This window comes from Hydra vulgaris, chromosome 15 (assembly GCF_038396675.1).
Source record: "Hydra vulgaris chromosome 15, alternate assembly HydraT2T_AEP".
Taxonomy (NCBI): Eukaryota; Metazoa; Cnidaria; class Hydrozoa; order Anthoathecata; family Hydridae; genus Hydra; species Hydra vulgaris.
In genome coordinates, this window is record NC_088934.1 from 36775393 (window position 1) to 36796364 (window position 20972).

General features: G+C 28.3%; 3 protein-coding genes across 3 annotated transcripts in view; all 3 read left to right on the plus strand.

Moving 5' to 3' along the window:
• The first annotated feature begins 8086 nt into the window (after nt 1–8086).
• LOC124810260 (uncharacterized) overlaps nt 8087–20972 on the plus strand; it is a 28691-nt gene continuing 15805 nt past the window's right edge. The window contains exon 1 of the mRNA XM_065819004.1: nt 8087–8257. The gene's annotated coding sequence lies outside the window, so the exon portion shown is untranslated. The remainder of the gene's footprint in view (nt 8258–20972) is intronic.
• Nucleotides 18812–19507, plus strand: LOC136091916 (uncharacterized). Its single transcript, XM_065819636.1, has one exon. The coding sequence runs from the start codon at nt 18812–18814 to the stop codon at nt 19505–19507; it is 696 nt and encodes a 231-aa protein (XP_065675708.1).
• LOC136091917 (uncharacterized) lies at nt 19529–20692 on the plus strand. Its single transcript, XM_065819637.1, has 4 exons — nt 19529–19674; nt 19760–19871; nt 20033–20307; nt 20389–20692. The coding sequence occupies exons 1-4, from the start codon at nt 19529–19531 to the stop codon at nt 20690–20692; spliced, it is 837 nt and encodes a 278-aa protein (XP_065675709.1).

Genomic DNA, 20972 nt, shown 5'->3' on the forward strand with positions numbered 1-20972 from the left:
ATAAAATTAGTTTTGTCTTTGCACCATAATCTTATTCATATCATACTTTTTTGTATAACTGATTAAAATAGAAAATTTGTCTTTATGGAAATAAATAAAACGATTCCAATAATACTTAAAAATTTGTTGTTAAAAATCGCCAATTGCATCAAAAGTTCTCGACTCAAAAATTGTTTTAAAAACTATAAAAATTAATAACTTTAACTGAATTTTTTTAAGATTGTTATATACCATGGTAGTATAGGAAAATAAAATCAAAAATGTTTCTACCCCTCTATTAGAATATTGGAGCAAAAAAAAGATTACGTGTTAGTAGCTAAAAATTTATAATAATGCATGAATTTATGCAGCCAAATTTTTTATGAAGTATCATCATAACCAAAACTTAATAAAGATTGAGTTAGTTAGCTTGAGAAGAACTTCGTTGTTTCTATTATATGTTAATGATTTAACTGCTATAACTAATAATACGGATTGTTGTATAAAACCTTATGCTGATGATTTAAAGTTATATAGTTCATACCGAGACATGGATCTAAGCCAATATTTAGTTGTTGCTCTAAGTAGACTCGTACTATGGGCAGAAACTTGGCTACTAACAATTGCTAGCAGTAAGTGTTTTGCACTTAGAATACCTCCCTCATTATGTAAAGTTATAAAGGTTAAATATAAACTATATGAGTGTACTTTGGCTTGGTCTTCAAACCCAAAAGACCTAAGAGTAACAATGGACTGTAACCTTAATTATAAAAAACATATTATTAAGGTGGTACAACACCAAATAAATAAAAAAATGAAATAGACCTCCAAAATACAAATGCTTTTAAATACAGTTTACTCAAATAATTTAAATAAAAAAAAGCAATTAGGATTTAATTGAAATTTAAAATCACCATTAAGATCCTAATGCTAATTTTTTTTAATTAGCAATTAAAAAAAATTAGCATTAGGACCATAATGGTGGAAAAACGATCAAAAAATGCCTTTTTGGACTAAATTTCAAAACATAATATCTAAGGCTAGCCATCATCATATGACCTGAAATTTTGTACACTTACTCTAAACACTATTTTATTCCGTTTAACAGATAGATTTTTTAAATATCAAAGTAAATGATGAGTTATGTAGATTTTCGTCATATTTTATTTATTTTTTGACGTTTTAGAGAGATCTGACTCTCTAAAACGTCATTAAAATTACTATTCATAAAAAAAAATCCATCTGTTAAATGAATTTTATAGGTATTTCGAGCAAGTACTGAAAATTTCTGATCAAATGAACAATGCTAACTCAAGAAACTGTGTTTTGAAATTTAAGCAAAAACGAAAAAATGCGAACTGAGATAAAGAGCTTTGAAAAATTCTCGATAAATTATTTACAATATTAATTTAAAATCCTCCTGAAACATAACTGTCATTACATTCTTTTGCTTTCTCCTCATCTAGGTGACCTTTTTTGATGGCTCTAAGAGTTTTCCTTCTTTTTTTCCCCTTCTCTGATGACTTGCATCTCATTTGACTAATCCTTTTTTTATTTTTAGAAGTCACTGAAATGTTTGATACCTTACCATGTAAACCAAAATGTCTAAAAACACTAATAACACCCTTTGCACCATCATTGTATGCTAAAATAGCTGAGTACGTTCTTATTTCCAGTGTTGATTTAGAAACAAAAACTCTTTTTGGTACACGAGCCCAAGTCCATTAAGTGCCTCGTTAGCATATAGTTATTATAATTATTGGTAGAATTAAATTTTCTATTTACCTACCATACCTCTGTGGATAAAAGAACTTAAAATTCTTTTATCCACAGAGGTATAGTAGATTTGGGTTTATAATTTTTTTGATTTAGAGCCCAGTATTTGCACCAACTATATTTTCCACGAGGACAAAACTAATGGCATGTGTTGGAATCAGGAAAATCTGTGAAGTGGAAAAGTATGGCATAAACTGCTTTCTTCATTGAATACAAGTTTCCCACATTAGATCTGATTGCAAGACCATAGAAATTTTGCATTGAATTAATGCAGTTTTCAGTGAGTTTACCTCGCCTGATATTAGTTTTTTAGTACCTTTTTGGGCTTTGACAAGGTTTCGTAGACGTGTTCCTAACCGTTTTTGAACATGTCCAACACATTCCAGTTTTACAGGCATAATACCATACTCTTTGAAAAGATCTGCTACTATTACATAATTAAAAGAAGATGTATCCCCATCTCCTAGATATTCTTTATATATCAACTTATTTTTTTGTAAAAATCTCTTAAACATAGCCACAGCTCCTACAGATTCTATACTACCCGATGAACCCTTGTAATTCAATTCGCACTGGTGATCAACCAACCAATACTGATACTCTGGAGTTCCTCTTTTAGATCTCCACATTTTACATCCAATGCAATGTTTGGTAAATATCTCTGCATCAATACATTTATCACTACAAACAGCAGTTACAACACCATTCAACGAATTATGACCTCGCTTTTGCCATGAACCATCAATAGAAATTCTAACTTCTTTTATTTCAAGAGGGTTGTTTATTGATTTGGTTTCAAAAGCAGCTTTTTGCATACTTTCCTCAGCAGCAATTTTGTATACTAACATGTCAGTTTTATTTAACTTATAAAAGCCATTAGGCAACAAACAATAAAGATTCATACAGAAGGAAAAAGTTTTCATCGACTCATGACCATGACTATTTCTCGCAATCCAATGACAGCTCGCAGGTTGATCTCATATGGTGATTCTAGAGATAAAAGTTCTTTTTTAACAGTATCAATAGGAAACTCATTTGTGTTTAAAGAATTCTTTGACTTTAGTGAAGTTCTAAAATTTATACAAAAGTTACACTTCGAACACTTCATCTCAAGTAAATGACAAAAGCCTATGCGAGAACCAACGTTATCTTTGATTAACAAATTTCCAATAAAGTAATTGGGGCAAACAATGTGTGCAATTTATTTCTTTAACAATAAAAAGTTAATAAGTATAAAATAGTCGTCAGATTCACATTTATCGGAGCTGAACGATGCATCTAACTTTCTTGAGCTAACACAAGAAATCTCCTGATCTGCAGGTTTTGATTTGAGAATATCAGATGGTTTAAGCCCATTCTATTTTCTGCTCTTCTTTCTAGTACTATTTTTTTATTTGGCATTTCTTTTATTTAATTTAAATATATATATATAATAAAAATCCAAAGGGTAAACAAACAATAACACTCCAAATCTTTTAAATTCGTTAACTGTTACAAACGTGTTTAGTGGTTAAGAACAATGACTTTTAATTGAATTTCAATTCCGAAAACATAGAAGTGATATCAAGCTTACAAAGCTTGAAGACTCCAGTAAAATTGAGCTTTATTTTAGGGAGAAAATGCCCTAACAACCATGTTAAATATTTAGTATCTCCGTTGCTAAGGAAAAAAAGATACATGGTGTTCTAATAAAATGCTCATATCTAAAGAAAGGTAAATTATTTAGCTCTGAAACTTTGGCTAAACGTTCTTCGATTAATTTGACACATATTTTATGCAAAATTGAAAAACTCAAAAAAAATTTTAGTTTCCTAGTTTTTTTGGTGTTGTACCACCTTAACGTCATCCGTCAAGGTAACTCTAGAGTATACTTAGTTTTGAAATGTTTTAAAACTTGAGACCCTTATATCCTAGTTAGAGCTTTCACAACATATATAAGACCAATTTTAGATTATTGTTCTCCAGTTTGGTCGCCACACCAAATTGGATCAATTAAATCAGTTGAAAGTGTCCAAAAAGAATTTACAAAGAAAATTAGGAACCTTAGAAATTTGTCATATCATAATAGGCTACACTTACTTGGTTTGGAGTCGCTCGTAGTTCGGCGCATTAAAAACGACTTAATAACTTGTTTTAAAATTTTTCGTTTGTACAGAACAATCTATGTTCTTTACAATTGACAACAATAGCTACATCGGGGTAATATTTATAAAGTTTTGTCGTTTGGATTTAAGAAAATATAGAATAATATTGTTTTCTTATTGATAGAAAACAATATTATTTTCCTTTATAAAATAATATTGTTTTTAAGAACATAAAAAATTGCATTTTTCCTTTTTTTCTTTCAAGACATCAACCTTAAACTTAATAGTTTAAGGTTGATGTCTTGAAAGAAAAAAACTTTACGTGCCTTTCTGAAAGTGCTTACAGGGTCAAATTTGGGTCCTTATTTAGCACTGATGACGTCACGCTGATATATACTTTTTTATTAAACTAAAAAATACATGTTTACGTCAAACGTTAGATAACCTCTCGAGAAAACCTTATAATAAATAATAACATCTTAAGAAAAACCTACGAGCAATTTTAAAAGTGCTTAAAGGATCAAACTTGGGCCCTTATTTGGTACTGATGACGTCACGCTAATATTTTTTTCAAATTATGAATATAATTTTTTTGCATGCGTGTGTGTGTGCGCGCGCATAAATATACAAATATATATACAAATATATATATATATATATATATATATATATATATATATATATATATATATATATATATATGTGTCAACCGTGTGAATGCAAACGGTATTCGAAACCAATAGATGCAGCGTGCATAGAGCACAAGAACACTTTTGTATCAGCCTCTTATTAACTTGTGTGCAGTGATAAAACTTCCTCGCTAGAAACCTTTATGTATAATATGGTTTTATAAAATACGCTACAAAAATAGAAATAACTTATACTAAGTAAATAAATAAAATAAAGTATTAATTTATTTGCTAACCTGACCGCCGACCTCGCGTGTTAATCTCTAAAATTGTGACATAATAGGAAAACATATCCGATAAGCTGTGATGCAAATCTTTCCGTATGTGACCAATCTTTTAGTGGGAGTGAAACAAGCTCGGTCTTGTTGGTAGCATCTTGCAAATATTTTTGCCATTGTGTAGGTCTTGTTTGTTCTCTCCGCTGAATCTTAAAATTTAGAGAACCTAATTGACTTCTTTGAGCATGTTCGAATGATTTTATTGAGCCAGGTTGGTATTGGTCTGTCACAAAATATATTGTGAATCCTTTCAGAATTAGATTTAAAATAAATTCTGAAATAACTCCACAAGTTTTGAGTTTAATATTAGCAAGCTGTTGCAGAATTGTCATTTCATCAAAAACATGTGCAGCACTTTGAGGAACCTGTAAAACAAATTCCTAAAAATGCTCTCGATCCACCGAAGATTCTATTGTTCAAGCTATCGGCAACTATTTCAAGTTAAACTGCTAATTGAATAAGAGGATTTATCAATACCTATAGTAACAGTCGTAAATTAACTTACGAAGAAGATTCATCTTGTTTGTTTTGACGAGGCTACCATCAGGTAATTCCAACGCCTATGGACTCAAAGAATAACATAGTATTTGTTTCAAAGTTAGGCCTTCTCTACTTCTTGCAATAACTAGCAATCTCTCAAACATGCTTCGTTTGGCTGAGATAGTGAATGATTTCTTTTTAAGGCTATACATTTTTTTCAAATTTAAATTGTTAAATGTTTGCAGACGACGCATTTTGATTAGAGCGTAAAAATAAACTGTTGAAGATTGAATGCATTCTCTAAAGAACCTTTGGAACTCTGCTTCCCCGATGGATTGTGCATTCAACAAATTTTCTTTTAACTCATCAGGAGCTTCTATTCTAGAAAAAATATTTACTAAAGAATCTCTTTGCTCAAAAGGACCCCAATTTGTTATTAGTATCAAAGCTCTCTCTACACATCCGTTGTTGAAACCTTTTTTGTTGGTTTTAGATCTTTTGGTGTTTGTTTTTTGGTTGTAATTCCCATGTCAATTTTTAAAATTGAAATACATTTTGAAACAGTATGACTTGTAAGTACCCAGCGTTGAATGGTTCCTTCAGACGTACTATAAACTTTTATTCCCCGTTAGCATTTCTGATCACGATTAATAGTTTGTTCAATGGATTGGTCAGATGGAACTTTGTTAAACGTACCGCTCGTTCTTCTTATGAAGAAGTTTCCATCCCTGTTTTCAAAAAGATAATAAATTACAAAGATTTAATTTGAACAAAATATTTTGTAGTATTCTGTGCCCGATATACTAGCTATGAGTCAAGGGATGCCAGCTTTACTTACAGCGTTTTCTTTTAACATGTTTGCTGCACTTTCCGTTACGCTTTTTATAAGCATTTCACATCCGTTCCTATCTTTATTAGTCTTTTTGCGATAGCAAATGAAACATTCTTTATCCGCAATAATTTTTCCTGAAACAAGGGAATTATTTTAACTTTGAAGTAGTTCATAAAACAATAAAAAACGTGAAAACTGAGGGTAATTTTCTTTGCTTTGCATTTCCCACCCAAAAGTTATTTAATTTACCTAATCTATCTCTTTTCGAGCTGAGATTCTGCGCTCAGATGATACATGAAGATGCATCATCCGCGACTACACTCTCGTTGACTTTTTCTGCTCTATTTTTCCGATGTTATAGAATGTTTAATATTTTTATATTCACATACTTATCGTATCATCTGATTTTAAAGTCATCTGATTTTAAAGTCATTTCGAATTTGACTAAAGTAAAAAAAAAATATTATCAAATCCATACTATTTATTGTTTTTTCCGTACCATTGTTTTAAGCATATATAAAGAAATAAATTGAGTTGGACATTTAGTTTGTGACTTACCAGCATTCTTCACTTAGGCAAGCTCATTTTCAGTAAAACTACGCAGTTTGTTATTATTATGACCAACTTTTTCTCGTTAAAGTATCCAAGCATTTTTAATTTCTTTTTTAGGAACAAAATTAAGATGCTGCGATTTTTTGCTACTCGTCATTATTTATTTTTATAATAATAAATAAATAAAAATAAAACACATTTTTTTAGTAAACAGTTTTTTAAAAATTAACAATTTTTTTCGTAAACAAAGAACGGGAATAAATTTTCTTTTTTAGATTTATTTAATTAAAAGTATTTTACAATTTTAAAACAATATTAAGAGACAATTATAAACAAATTTGTTTTGAAATAATGTTTATGAAATTTTAATTACATAGATTTGAGTGATTATATTTAAAGCATCTAATTTTACAAATTGTTAACCCCCTTTCAATAATTTGTAAAAACTTAATGCTTTTCGGTATTCGATTTATATAAACATGGCGGATATTTTATACTTGAAATCTTTTCAATAAGTTGCACTTTTTTTTGTCTGTAACTAAAGTTATAAGAAAAAGTGGCATGTAAAGATTTTTAAACTTCTTAAGTTATATGGAACAAGTCTATACAAAAATTAGAATTTTTACTCAAAATGTTTAGTTTTCCTTTTTTTTTAAATGTAGCGAGCATACTATTTTTACGATTCTTTAAATGCGTGATATCAGACATTTTTAAAGATACACTAGAATCTCTCTTATTCGAATTATATGGGGAAAAATAAAAGTTCGAATTAGAGAGATTTTCGAATTACAGAAAGTTAATTTTTCTTAAACGCATTTCACGGCGACTGCATTTAATCGAATTATGGAGGTTTTCGAATTAAAGAGATTCGAATTAGAGAGATTGTACTGTATCTATTAAATCGAAACATTTTTTTTATGACTTGAACTCTTTATTTTGAATAATGTAATTTTTCAAAAAAATATCGAGCAATGTTACAAAGGCAACAATGTAACTTGTATATAAATATACTACGTCGATTCTTTTTTTCGCTCATTTTTCTAAAAGAAAAAATGAAAAAATACTTTCAGTTTAACAACAAAAAATGATTTTAATATATTTTTTTATACAACTAGGAATTATTTCTTTACATCTATATCCGTTAATTATTAAAACTGCTCATTTTTGTTTTATTTAGTTGTTCATTTTTATTATTGATTTATTACTGCAATTGAAAACCGATTTTTTTTTATTTTTCAATTTAAAATTCTAACATTTGAACCACTTAAAAAATTAAAATGCAATATTCAACTTTTTTTGTTTTGTCGCAGTAAGATTTTTCATTTTTTATTTAGCACCTTGACACGCGATTTGTCGTTATATTTTACTTATCTTTTTTTAAAAAAAATTCTTTTTTAAATATTCATTAAGTAGGAGGGTTGCACCAACTACCTTTAAAAAATATTTCTTGGATAAATCTACCAGATTGCTAAGTAACGTTAGAAATTTCTAGTCGGCACTTGTGTGTTGGTTACTTTACGAACTTTAAAGTTAACAAAAACAAACTACAGACTTTACAAACAAAAAGAAGCAAATATTCAGATTCGAGTAGGTATCTATATTTAAGTATTTATTAAAACTCTATTATTGGATGTCAATCTATCTGTATATCTGGATTTCTATCTATCTTTTTGGTTGTTTTTAAAAATTTTAAAAAGCATTTATAAAGAAACATTTATAAAAAAAAGTCTTGTCAACAAGAGTATCTTTTTTAAAGAATTTTATGGGGCTTTAGACGCCCGAAATCATGATCCCCGCTTGAAATCTTTCCAGAAAAAAAAAGATACATTGTCATTAATAAAGAGACAAGTAGTGTAGATTCGAGTAATACGAGAAAATGAGTATAATGAGCCTCTAGGTAATATGAGTATACCAAAAGATTCCTATGACGTGAGTAGTGAAGTTCAATTGCAGCTTTATGTGATGATCACAGGAAGCAGAACAATTAGCGTTAATTTAAACACAATAATTATCAGCTCTCGTCTGATTAAAACGCTATTAAATTTTTTTTGTTGGTAAAGTATTATCATTACACATGAAAGAATATGTGGTGCGAAATTTTGATGTTGAAGTATAGATTTTTATACTTTTCATGCAGAAAAATTTATTAGCTAGAAATATGTTCCTTTTTTGTTTGGGAAACAATGCATTAAAATATTTTTTTTTTGACTGCATTGTCAAAAATGGGCATGCTCAATTTACTCGGTGTTTTTAATTGAAATTTCCTCGTTTAAAGTCCTAAAAATGTAGTGGTCTAATTGCTTTTTGAGTAAAAGCAAAACATAGTAGAAAAAATTTTATCATTTTAACAATACTAAATATCCTTCTGCAATTTAATTTCAAAAATATTGCGTTTTTATTGTTCTTTTCATTGTTTTAAGGTTTGATTTAATAAAATAAAAAAATAAAAAATCAATTTTTTTCTTTCTCCTTTTTTTTTTGGTGCGTAAAACAAAGTAAAATTGTTTCAATAAAAAGTAGCCTAAAATTTGATCTTTTAATGGTTTTGAAAGTAACGAATTATTTTATTCGACATTTCTATAGTTCCCACTGTATTTCTTTACTTAACTAATGTTATTATTTTGAGCTAATTTACAGTGCTCATATTATCAAGTACGGTCAAATAAATATCTATTTAGATAATAAGTAGTGATCCCTATAAATTGTTTATTCGCGAAAGTTTTGGATAAATAGTAATTATTTTCGAAATTATTCCAATTTTCTTTTAAAGCGCATATTAATTCATACCCTAATCTACCCTATTCTGGATATTAAGTGTGATGTCTCTAGGAATCAATCTTGGGCAGTTGTTGCTATTAATGTATACCAATGATACTGAAAAACTTCAATTTATGGTTTAGAGCAAACAAACTTTCCTTAAACTGTGAAGAAGCCAATGATATTTTATTTCACAAAAAAAATCAATCAACCTATTTGTATTGTTTGTGTGTGTATATATATATGTATATATATTAATATATATATATATATATATATATATATATATATATATATATATATATATATATATATATATATATATATATTCAGAGCCGTAACCACAATTTTGATATTAGGGGAGTCTATGGTTCTTTTAAAGGAGGTAGGGGATAAAATATTCGCTAAAATTATTTTACATATATATTTTTCCCTAATAATTATAAATAAAAAATTTTTTTTTTTAGGAAAGAGGGGCACGACCCCCCGGGCCCCCGCTGATTACGCCTCTGATATATATATATATATATATATATATATATATATATATATATATATATATATATATATATATATATATATATATATATATATATATATATATATATATATATATAAAATCTGAAAAGTTATCTAAAATTAGAATAATTTATTTTTATAAGAATGAAGAATTTTCTTTTTCACTCCTTTGAGTGGTTTAGGATTTTTATATTAGGAAACAGCAAATTAATTTTTTTTTTTTAATGTCTAAATAAAAATAATTATTTATGTATATTTATATGTCAACCAAAATAAGAATACACAAACAAATAAAAGAAAAAATAATATAATTTTGATTGACATTAAGAAAAAAATTAAAGATTTTTTTTTTAACCAACTTCTTCTTTTCAAACCAACGCGACGAAATAAGAATGACGTAATTTATTTCGTATTTAATGACGTAATTTATTTCGTTAACGGAAAAGCTCATCTATATATGCTCTCATATATATATATGAGATTCCGTGCGTTTTTTTTTTTTTTTAATGCCCAGAACTGATTTAAAATACAGCATTGCGTCACTCGCTTTAACGTAGAACACGTGTTTAAGAGAATAAAAATCGATTTCAAATTTTGAAATTATTCAGTACCAAAATACCGGTATTGAAAAATGATTTCGGAATCAGCTGCACTAGTTTCTGGTTTAAAAATATTGTGTCTATTTTGTCTCCTTAAAGTTGAACAACTACATATTGCACGATTTTCTTCATGAAGAAAAAACAATTTTAATGATAACTCATTAACAAACAAAAAAAACCCTGGTAAAATAACAGGCTATCTTTCTTATAACTTATTGAAGCCTTTATACTTTTAGAACAATTAAAAAACATTTTATCATGTAAAAATTAACAAAACTAAGTATACCTGAAACAAAACAACTCATAGAATTTTGCCTAAATCAATGTTATTTTTATTGGAACAATGAGATTCACTTAATCTAAAATCATTTTTAAGATACGTTGACGATAGCCATGCAAGATTTCCTAACATCAAACTAGCAAAACAATTCCAAGATATTTTAAATCAACAACATCCTGCAATACAATACGCAATTGAAGTTGAAAACGAGACAAAAACGCTTAACTTTCTTGGTATAATCTAGGTTTGTTTGCAGTAAACAAAAACTTACGAAAATTTCGCATTTTTATAGTCCGTATTTCAAGTTGCTATTGCGGAAGTTGTACATGCGCAAATTTACCTTCCGTAACGCATTATACGAAAAAAATAAATGATAATTATTCCGTAATAACCCTTTACCAAAAGAAACTTGCGAAACAAATCGTTTCGAAAGAATACTTGCGAAACAGTTCCTTACGGAAGGAGCGTATCTGAATGTGCGCTTACGGAATAGACTCGAAAGCATTCGTTAAACTGTTATGCAAAAAAATATTATTTATTATTTAAATAAAATAATGTTGTTAAATGATTCTTCAATAGTTTTTAAATATGTATCTATATATCTATATATATCTCTATATCTATATATATCTATACATATATATCTATATATATCTATATCTATATATATATATATAAACATATATATATATATATATATATATATATATATATATATATATATATATATATATATATATATATATATATATATATGTATATATATATATATATATATATATATATATATATATATATATACATACATATATAAATATATATATATATATATATATATATACATACATATATAAATATATATGTATATATACATATATATATATATATATATATATATATATATATATATATATATGTATATATATATATATATATATATATGTATATATATATATATACACAGTGACCTTGAAAGATTCAGAAAGTTAGGACAGGGGGGGGGGGAATTGCTGAAACAGAATATAAGGGGGCCTAACGCAGCTACAATCTAAATAAAAAAAACTGACACATTTAGTTAGTTTGACGGAATGAACAATATATATATATATATGTATATATATTTATATATATATATATATTTATATATATATATATGTATATGTGTATATATATATATATATATATATATATATATATATATATATATATATATATATATATATATATATATGTATACATATATATATATATATATATATTTATATATATATATATATATGTATATGTATATATATATATATATACATATATATATATATATATATATATATATATATATATATATATATATATATATATATATATATATATATATATATATATATATATATATATATATATATATATATATATATATATATATATGTATATACAGGGTGGTCCATAATTAGTGTCCCATCTTAAAGACTCAATTCCTTCAAAACTAGGAATGGAAAACACATAAAACTTTTTGATAAACAATTTATTAACAATATCAAATAAAATTTAAAGATTTTTTTTGAAATGTCGACCATCGGCTTTCACACAAGCTTCAAGAAGCTTTGGAAAGTCATCTACGGTGGCACGCAAGTAGGCGGGTGAAAGCGAACCCCATGATTTTTGAAGCGCTTTCTTCAGAGAATCAATCGTTTTATGCGGTTTTTTGCACGCTTCAGCTTCCAGAACACTCCACACTGAGTAATCCATTGGATTGCAGTCGGGACTACTTGGAGGCCACTCATTGTGCTTGATGAAATCGGGGGTGTTTCGGCCGAGCCAATCTTGCACAATTTTGGCTTTGTGGGCTGGAGCACTATCCTGCATGAATGTCCAACAATGTCTACGAAGCTCCTTTTGACTCCATGGAAGTATTTCTTTGATCAAAACGTTATTCAGATAGTTTTGGGCTTTTACTTTAACGCCTTGTTGAACAAAAATCAATGGTGTCTTCTTGGTGGCACTGATACCCGCGAACACCATTACTGAAAGAGGATGTGCTGCCTTTTGTATTGTGATTTTAGGCTTTGAGGAAGCGTAGACACGATCATTCTGCACATTGTGATGTTGTTGAACTGTAAAAATCTTCTCGTCTGTGAAAACGATGTTGAGATGAGCGTTGTTGGCGAAACGGGCGAGGAGATCCTTGCAGCGATCCTTGCAGCGATCCTTGCGCTTCTGCTTTGATGCCTGAGACAAAAGCTGTGCAGGATTTTTCTTGTAAGCTGTCAAATTTAGATAATCCTTTGTAATTCTTCCAAGAGAACTTCGAGAAATTTGGAGCTGTTTGGCCATTTGTCGCATACTGCGTTCTGGGTTGCGGCGCACCCGTTCACGAACTTGCTTGATTTTTGCATCAGTCACCACGGAGCGCTTTCTTCCTTTGCGTGGACGATCTGACATTGTTCTCAATGCTTTGAAGCGTTGAATTGTTCTATAAACAAGCTTTCGCGGCACTTTGAGTCTAGTCTGGATGTCGCGTGCTGAAACTCCTTTCTCATGAAAACCAATAATACTTTGCCGATATGGTGATGGTCTTGTCATTGCTAAAAAAACAAGTAAAGTGAGTGAAGGCAGCAGTAAATAGATCAAAATATATAATAATATCAAAAACCAAAGCAAAATTAATAGTTTTCCATCCCTAGTTTTCAAGGAATTGCTTTTTTAAGATGGGACACTAATTATGGGCCACCCTGTATATATATATATATATATATATATATATATATATATATATATATATATATATATATATATATATATATATATATATATATGTATATATATATACATATATATATATATATTTATATATATATATATATATATATATATATATATATATATATATATATGTACATATATATATGTATATACATATATATACTTATATGTATATATGCATATATATATATATATATATATATATATATATATATATATATATAGGTCACTGTACATATATATATATATATATATATATATATATATATATATATATATATATATATATATATATATATATATATATATATATAGTATATATATATATACAGTGACCTAGAAAGGTTAGAAAGTTAGGACTGGGGTGCGTGTGTGTGCTGAAACAGAAATTAAGGGGGTCTAACGCAGCTAAAATTTAAATAGAAAAAACTGAAACTTTGAGTTAGTTTTGAGGTAAAGAACAACGCTTCCTCCGCGACATGTCTTTATGCCAGTGTTTATATATATTTATATTTATTAAGTACCGACTTTGGTTCACTTCCAACTTTCGGTTATTTATTTATTTTCATATATAAAAACTTAGTAAAATATTTGGTTCCATTACAAAGTTTAATTGAACTTTAAGAGTTGTTTGGCCGTTGTCATTTCTTACTGAATCTTGGAACTAATTTATCACTACCTTTCAGATTAACTACAGCTCTGAAACTTTCAACGTTTGTGTAGTCCTGGTGAGTTTCTATGTTAAAAATGTTTCCAGGGGCAAAGTCCCGGGGAAGGGTTAAATTGTACGTGTCCGCTTTTTTGCTGCAAAATCTTGCAACTAAATTTTTACTGCTCTCAAAAATAGCTAGAGCTTTAAAACTTTTAGCAGTTGTATAGTCCCAATAATGTTGGGATGTTGAAAATTAAAATGTTATCAGGGCCAACGACACAAGGGGCAACAAATGCCCTTCCCATCCTTTTTTTTATAAAAGTTTAAAACTGAAACTTATCAATATCATATAAAAAGTTAGTATTTTATTTACATATTTAATTATACGTATTTGATTCATAAAACGTAATTAAATATATTCATTATTAAATATATTCATTATGCTGGTTTTCGTAAGTTTTTTTCCGTTAAGAGCTGTTTCGCAAGTTGCGGTGCGCTAGAGTTTTGTTTCGAAAGAAATTTGGTTTTTTATCATTATTTTAAAAAAAAACAACCTTAAAATGTTCATTTGTTGCAATACTGAAAATAAAATTTTATTATAAACATTTTGGTATTAAAATTTTATTTTTTTACAATTATATCCGTTTAGCCAACAAAATTTTTTTATAGACTTCAAAACGTCGTTTCGCGAAAGAGCTCGTTTCGCAAGTGCAACTTCCGTAAGCGCTACTTTCGTATGTAGCAAAATAGTTTTATTTCGTAATTCAACTTGCAAAAGGCTACATTTTGTAAGTAGCATTTGCGAAATGAACATCGACGGTGTTTTTGGTTTCGTAAAATTCGGTTCAAAAAAAAAAATCCTGATTCTCAATATCTTTCCGAAAGAATTTAATTTTTCCGGAATTGTACAAAATCTTCCGATTATCAACTCTAGTATAATCATTATAAATAACACAATAGAAAATATGAGTACAAAGTATACCGAAAAGAGACAATCACTAAAATTCAAATAAAACCGCATTCAAATCACGATCAGAATATTTTAACCGCTGTATTTAAAGGATTTCTCCACAGAGCTTACTCCATCTGTAGTAAACATTATTTGCAAAACGAAATAAATTTATTAATTGACATGTTTATTGAAAATGGGTACGATGAAAAACAATTGAGGAATATTACACACCAGTTTCATCAAAAAAGAAAGAATAAAAATACAATTCCATCAGAATGCAATAATTTTCCTGTAGTCTTTACTATGGGTGCTAGGCCTTTCACCATAACTTCGAAAAATATTCTGAAAAGCAGGAAACACTATTTAAATCGAATCCAAATTTAAGATCTTTATTAACATCAAAAAAAAAATCAAAACTACCCAGTAACAGCCAGCCTGGAACCTATATAAAAAATGCAGCTGTTCTAAAGTTTAGGCGAAACAAAAATGCAGATAAATACATGGATGCATCAATATCAGAGGAGCATTGGCGAAAAGAAACCTAATCAATCTACATTAGCATTTCATAATACATTTTTCAAAGAAGATATTATTTGGGTAAAAACAAGGACATAAAAGATAGAAAATAAAAAGCTTGAAAGAAAAGTTAGGGAGGCATTACAAAATAATATGTGCTCTGCGCGAAACGGCGGGATTAATCTTGATCAAGACTAATTTGTCCAAACTATGTTTTAGACGCCATTTTTTAAGTTTATTAACAAAAGAAGCCATTCAGCCGCTGACGTCAATAGTAATAATTTTATATAAACTATAACAGTTAAAAAATTATTGTCACGGTAAGGAAGGAGGCGTGAACTTCCTAGTTAAATGCACTTCCGCGGTGCTCTGTGACAAGACCATTAGGTCTTCTTGGGGCATCTAAATAACAATATTGAAAAAAAAAAAAATATCTTATAACAAAATTATTAGCATTGAGAGAAACTGTATTTCTTGATGTTTTAAAAAAATATATAAATACTCTCATACAAGATGTTGTCTTTCAATTATATATATATATATATATATATATATATATATATATATATATATATATATATATATATATATATATATATATATATATATATATATACCATATGTATGTTAATCAGGAAGACTTTCTGATGAACCTAAAGAAAACCAACATTGTTTAGCACTTAATTCATTTCATTGGTATTCACTATGGTTTCTGAGACCCGATATTTAGGCATAAATTAATAACTTTTATTTAAACACAAAATAACTAATGAATTTTATTTCTTATTGTTTATATTTATGTACTAAATATGTTATAACTAAACTTTACATGTTTAAAATATAATACTGATAAATAGTTGTATATTATATATAATATATAACTATGAATCAATATTATAACTTTCTACTTTTGGATTATCCATTCTACATTTGGATTATCCAAGTTGGATTATGTAAGTTTTCAAAAAAACCATTTTTATAATTCTTTAGTTTTTACATAACAAAACTTTTTATAAATACCACGAATTTTCTATTTACGCAAGTTGCATCTACATAACATATGGACTAAAAGCCATAATGTAAAGTATTAGGTTTGGGATTAAGTGTTTTTGTGGTTTTAAATTCCTGTACTTTAAAAAAATCATTGAGAATATCTCAACATGTTGGACTAACTTGATTTGATATAGTTCCAGTTAATGTATTCAAAATATATAGCATGTGGTGAAAAATTGCTTCTTCTTTTAATTGTACAAGAGGGGAGGCCGGGGCAAGGTGGCTATTTAACAATTTTTGTTACTTATTAATTTATTTTCAAGGATAGTTAAATTAATTTCACATGAAAATCTTAGATTAGCCCTTCGTAATATTAAATATATTAACATTTACTTATACAAATAAAAAAAAAATATTTTTTTATTTTTTCATAACCTTAACAAACTGTCATCATGCCCCATTACTGGGGCAAATTGACTTTGAACTTGGGGCAAGATGACAACACAGGAAATAGTTAAACAAAATTTTATATTTTAAATGTGCTACATGGTTTAACAAATGATAACTGTGGTTTTACATCTTACAAACTATCAAACTAAGCATATTGCAATGTAACTTAATGTTGAAGTGTTTAGTTGTACCGCTAACAATAGTCACAAATAAAAATACTATTTTCATAATTGGAACATTCCTTATGCCACCACTGTTGGCATTTTTAGCGCTGAATCCATTCTTCTGTTGGAGGGTCACAATATTCCTCTTCACATGCTGGACATTTTATAACATCATCCTTTGATGTTGATACAACAAGAATGTTTATCCTGGATTTTATAGCCTTAGGCCAACAGGAACTTAGCTTGAGTTTATTTACATCCTTGTCTGCTTCACGAGCTTCTTTTCTCTGTTTTTTTAAACTATTTTGTTCTTCTTCTTTACTTTTTTCTTTGTTTTAACAGTTCTTTGAAGAGTTTACTTGTAAGAATGCTTAAGCTCATTTTTCTTGCTTTTTCGTTTTTTCTCACTTTCTTTTGCTTTAGACAATGATTTGATATCAAAAACACTAATCAACTTTTTTGGTGCATCAGAATTAACATTTGTTATAGATTCTTTTGGATGATTTTTATGATGGTTTACATTGTCTAGCTTATTTGTATATTGTTGATAGTTAATTTTATATTCAAGAAAACCGAATTCTATTCTCTTATTCTATTTAATCCCAACTGAACTCTTACAAATAGAACTTTCGTAACTATCTTTAACTGATTGCCATCGAGTCTTCTTCGCCGTAGTTTCTCCCCTTCTTAAATTGCGGTATAATAGTTAACTAATACTTAATTACTAGTACTAGTACTTAATTAAGCCAATCAACTAATACTAGCACTTAATGCCAGTTTAAAAATATTCGTTTTTCTTGCCATGAAGGAAGGCAATTAAATGAACTTTTTTTGTTGGTTATTAATAGTACTTGAACTAAGTTACTTATAAATATTAAAAAGAAACGAAATAGCTTACCTATATCTGTAGCAGAGCTTATTTACACATGCATAAAAGTTATAACATGGCAGCAGTAAATAATCAAAACTTCACAACTAATACAAAAATGGTGATTTCAGCGTCTCTATACTATTTTGTAACAAACAGCCTATAGGAGAGTCAGTAGTGTCCAATTAATGCTGCCACCTAGTGAAAAACTGAAAATTTAAGACATTCTTCATCTTGCCCCGGTCTCCCCTACGTCTGATAGTATGTTCTAATAAATTTTTGAATCGTACATGCGCAGCTATATTAGAAAGGGAAAGAAAGCGTTTGGTCAACAAACTAATTTATATTTCGAAATCTTTTTGTAATCTGGGTATAAATTATAATTTTTAATAATAGTTCCTTGTCTATTCTCCTCAATGATGACATCATTGGGGAAACAATTTCTCAATACAACTAATTAAAACATAAAATATACACGAATTAAAAGTTTCACACACACACACACACACACATATATATATATATATATATATATATATATATATATATATATATATATATATATATATATATATATATATATATATATATATATATATATATATATTTCTCATGTAAGTTGTTTGGTGACATGAACATACATTTGAAGACAATCGGTTTTGGAGACTGGAAAAATTTGCTCAGACAGCTGAAGGAGCATGAAACTTCTAAAAATCACATCTGTTCATTAAGCAAATGGGTGGAATTAGCAAACCAACAAGATACCAACAAAACAACTGATGCATCACAACAACAACTTCTCAGTGTAGAGGTACAGCGTTGGCAGTTAGTTCTGGAAAGATTATTTGCAATAGTGACATTTTTAGGAGAACAATATCTCGAATTTCGTGGAAATTCTGATGTTTTACATGAGAAAAGTAATGAAAACTTCCTAAAACTAGTTGAACTGCTAGCACAGTTTGATGCAGTTATGGCAGATCATGTTCACCAAATAAAGAATGAGGAGATTAACACTCATTACTTGGGGAAAAATATACAAAATGAACTTATTCAAATAATTGTAAAACAAATTTGTGAAGAAATTTTGTCAAAATTGAAAATGGCAAAATATTTTTCCATTAAAGTGGATTGTACCCAAGATGTGAGTAAAGTGGAACAAATGTCAATTGTGCTACGTTTTGTTCAGATGGAAAATGATGAAGTTAAAGTCTGTGAAAATTTCATCAATTTCATACCTTTAGAGCAGACAACTGGTGCAGCACTCACAGATGTTATTCTACAAATGTTGACTCAAACTGGGATTCCAACTGAAGATATGCGTGGATAGGGCTACAACAACGGTGCGAATATGAGTGGAAATCAGTCAGGAGTGCAGAAAAGAATATTGGAAAAGAACAGCAAAGCCTTCTTTGTACCATGTTATGCTCATTCATTAAATTTGGTCGTTAATGATGCTGCAAATCATCTAGAGAGGATGTGGCTAATTTTGGAATGGTGCAAGCCATTTATAACTTTCTTAGTGGATCATCTCGTAGATGGACAGTTTTGAAAAATTATCTTGGAGAAAAAATCTTTTCAGGATTTCAGGATTGAAGCTGTGCGACCTTTTTAATACTGTGGGGATCTTTGATTCTCTTTTTGAAATCAGCCAGGGCATTTCTTATGATCCATCTTCACGTCATGAAGCAGAAGTATTAGCTCAAAAGATGAAAACTTTAAATTTTATTGCTGTACTGTGATATGGTTCAATTCTTCGAACCAAGTAAACTTAGCAAGCAAAGTTATCCAGAGTATTGAAATTGACATTTCTGAAGCCAAACAAACTTTGAACAAAACTGTTAACTTCTTAAAGTTATATCGCTCAGATGAAGCTTCTGAAAAAGTTATTTCTGATGCAGAATTAATTGCAGCTGAATTAGATTTGAAGCCATCATTTTCATTTGAAGTTTCTATTAGACCAAGGTTTAAAAAACAAATGCTTCCTTATGAAACTCGATATAATCGCATTATAAATCCAAAAGATAGATTTAAAATAGAATGTTTTAATTGTATTTTGGATAGTGCTATAAATTCGATTGAAGAAAGATTTAACCAGTTAAATGAACACTCTGATGCTTTTCAATTCCTGTACGATATTGCAAATATTAAAAAAAAATTTTCAAAGGAAAGTCTTTGAGAAAAATGTTTAAATCTTCAAAAAATATTAAGCACAGATACTTCTGCAGATATTGATAGCATGGAATTATTAGATGAATTGCTTGCATTGTCTGAATTAATTGAACCAAAAACGTCACCATTAAAAGTACTAGAGTTTATTTTAAGAAACAATAATTTCACTCCAAATGTTTCTATTGCTTTACAAATTCTGTTAACACAGCCAGTATCAGTTGCATCTGGAGAGCATAGTTTTTCAAAACTGAAATTAATTAAAGATTACTTAAGATCTACTATGTCACAAAATCGTTTGACAGGTTTTTCTTTAATTTCCATAAAAGTATGGCTAAAAAATTAGATTTTACTGAATTATTCAAGGCTTTTGCATCTGAAAAGAGTAGGAAAATAAACTTCTTTCACAAAGTCATGTTAAAATATGCCCATTTTGTATGTATTTTGCTTGCTTTTTGTGTTTGTACTGTTTGTTCTTCATGTTTTACAAATATACGATTTTATACGTCATTCATAGTTTTACTTTAAGGTATTTTTTTCATACATTGGTGCTTTATATATATATATATATATATATATATATATATATATATATATATATATATATATATATATATATATATATA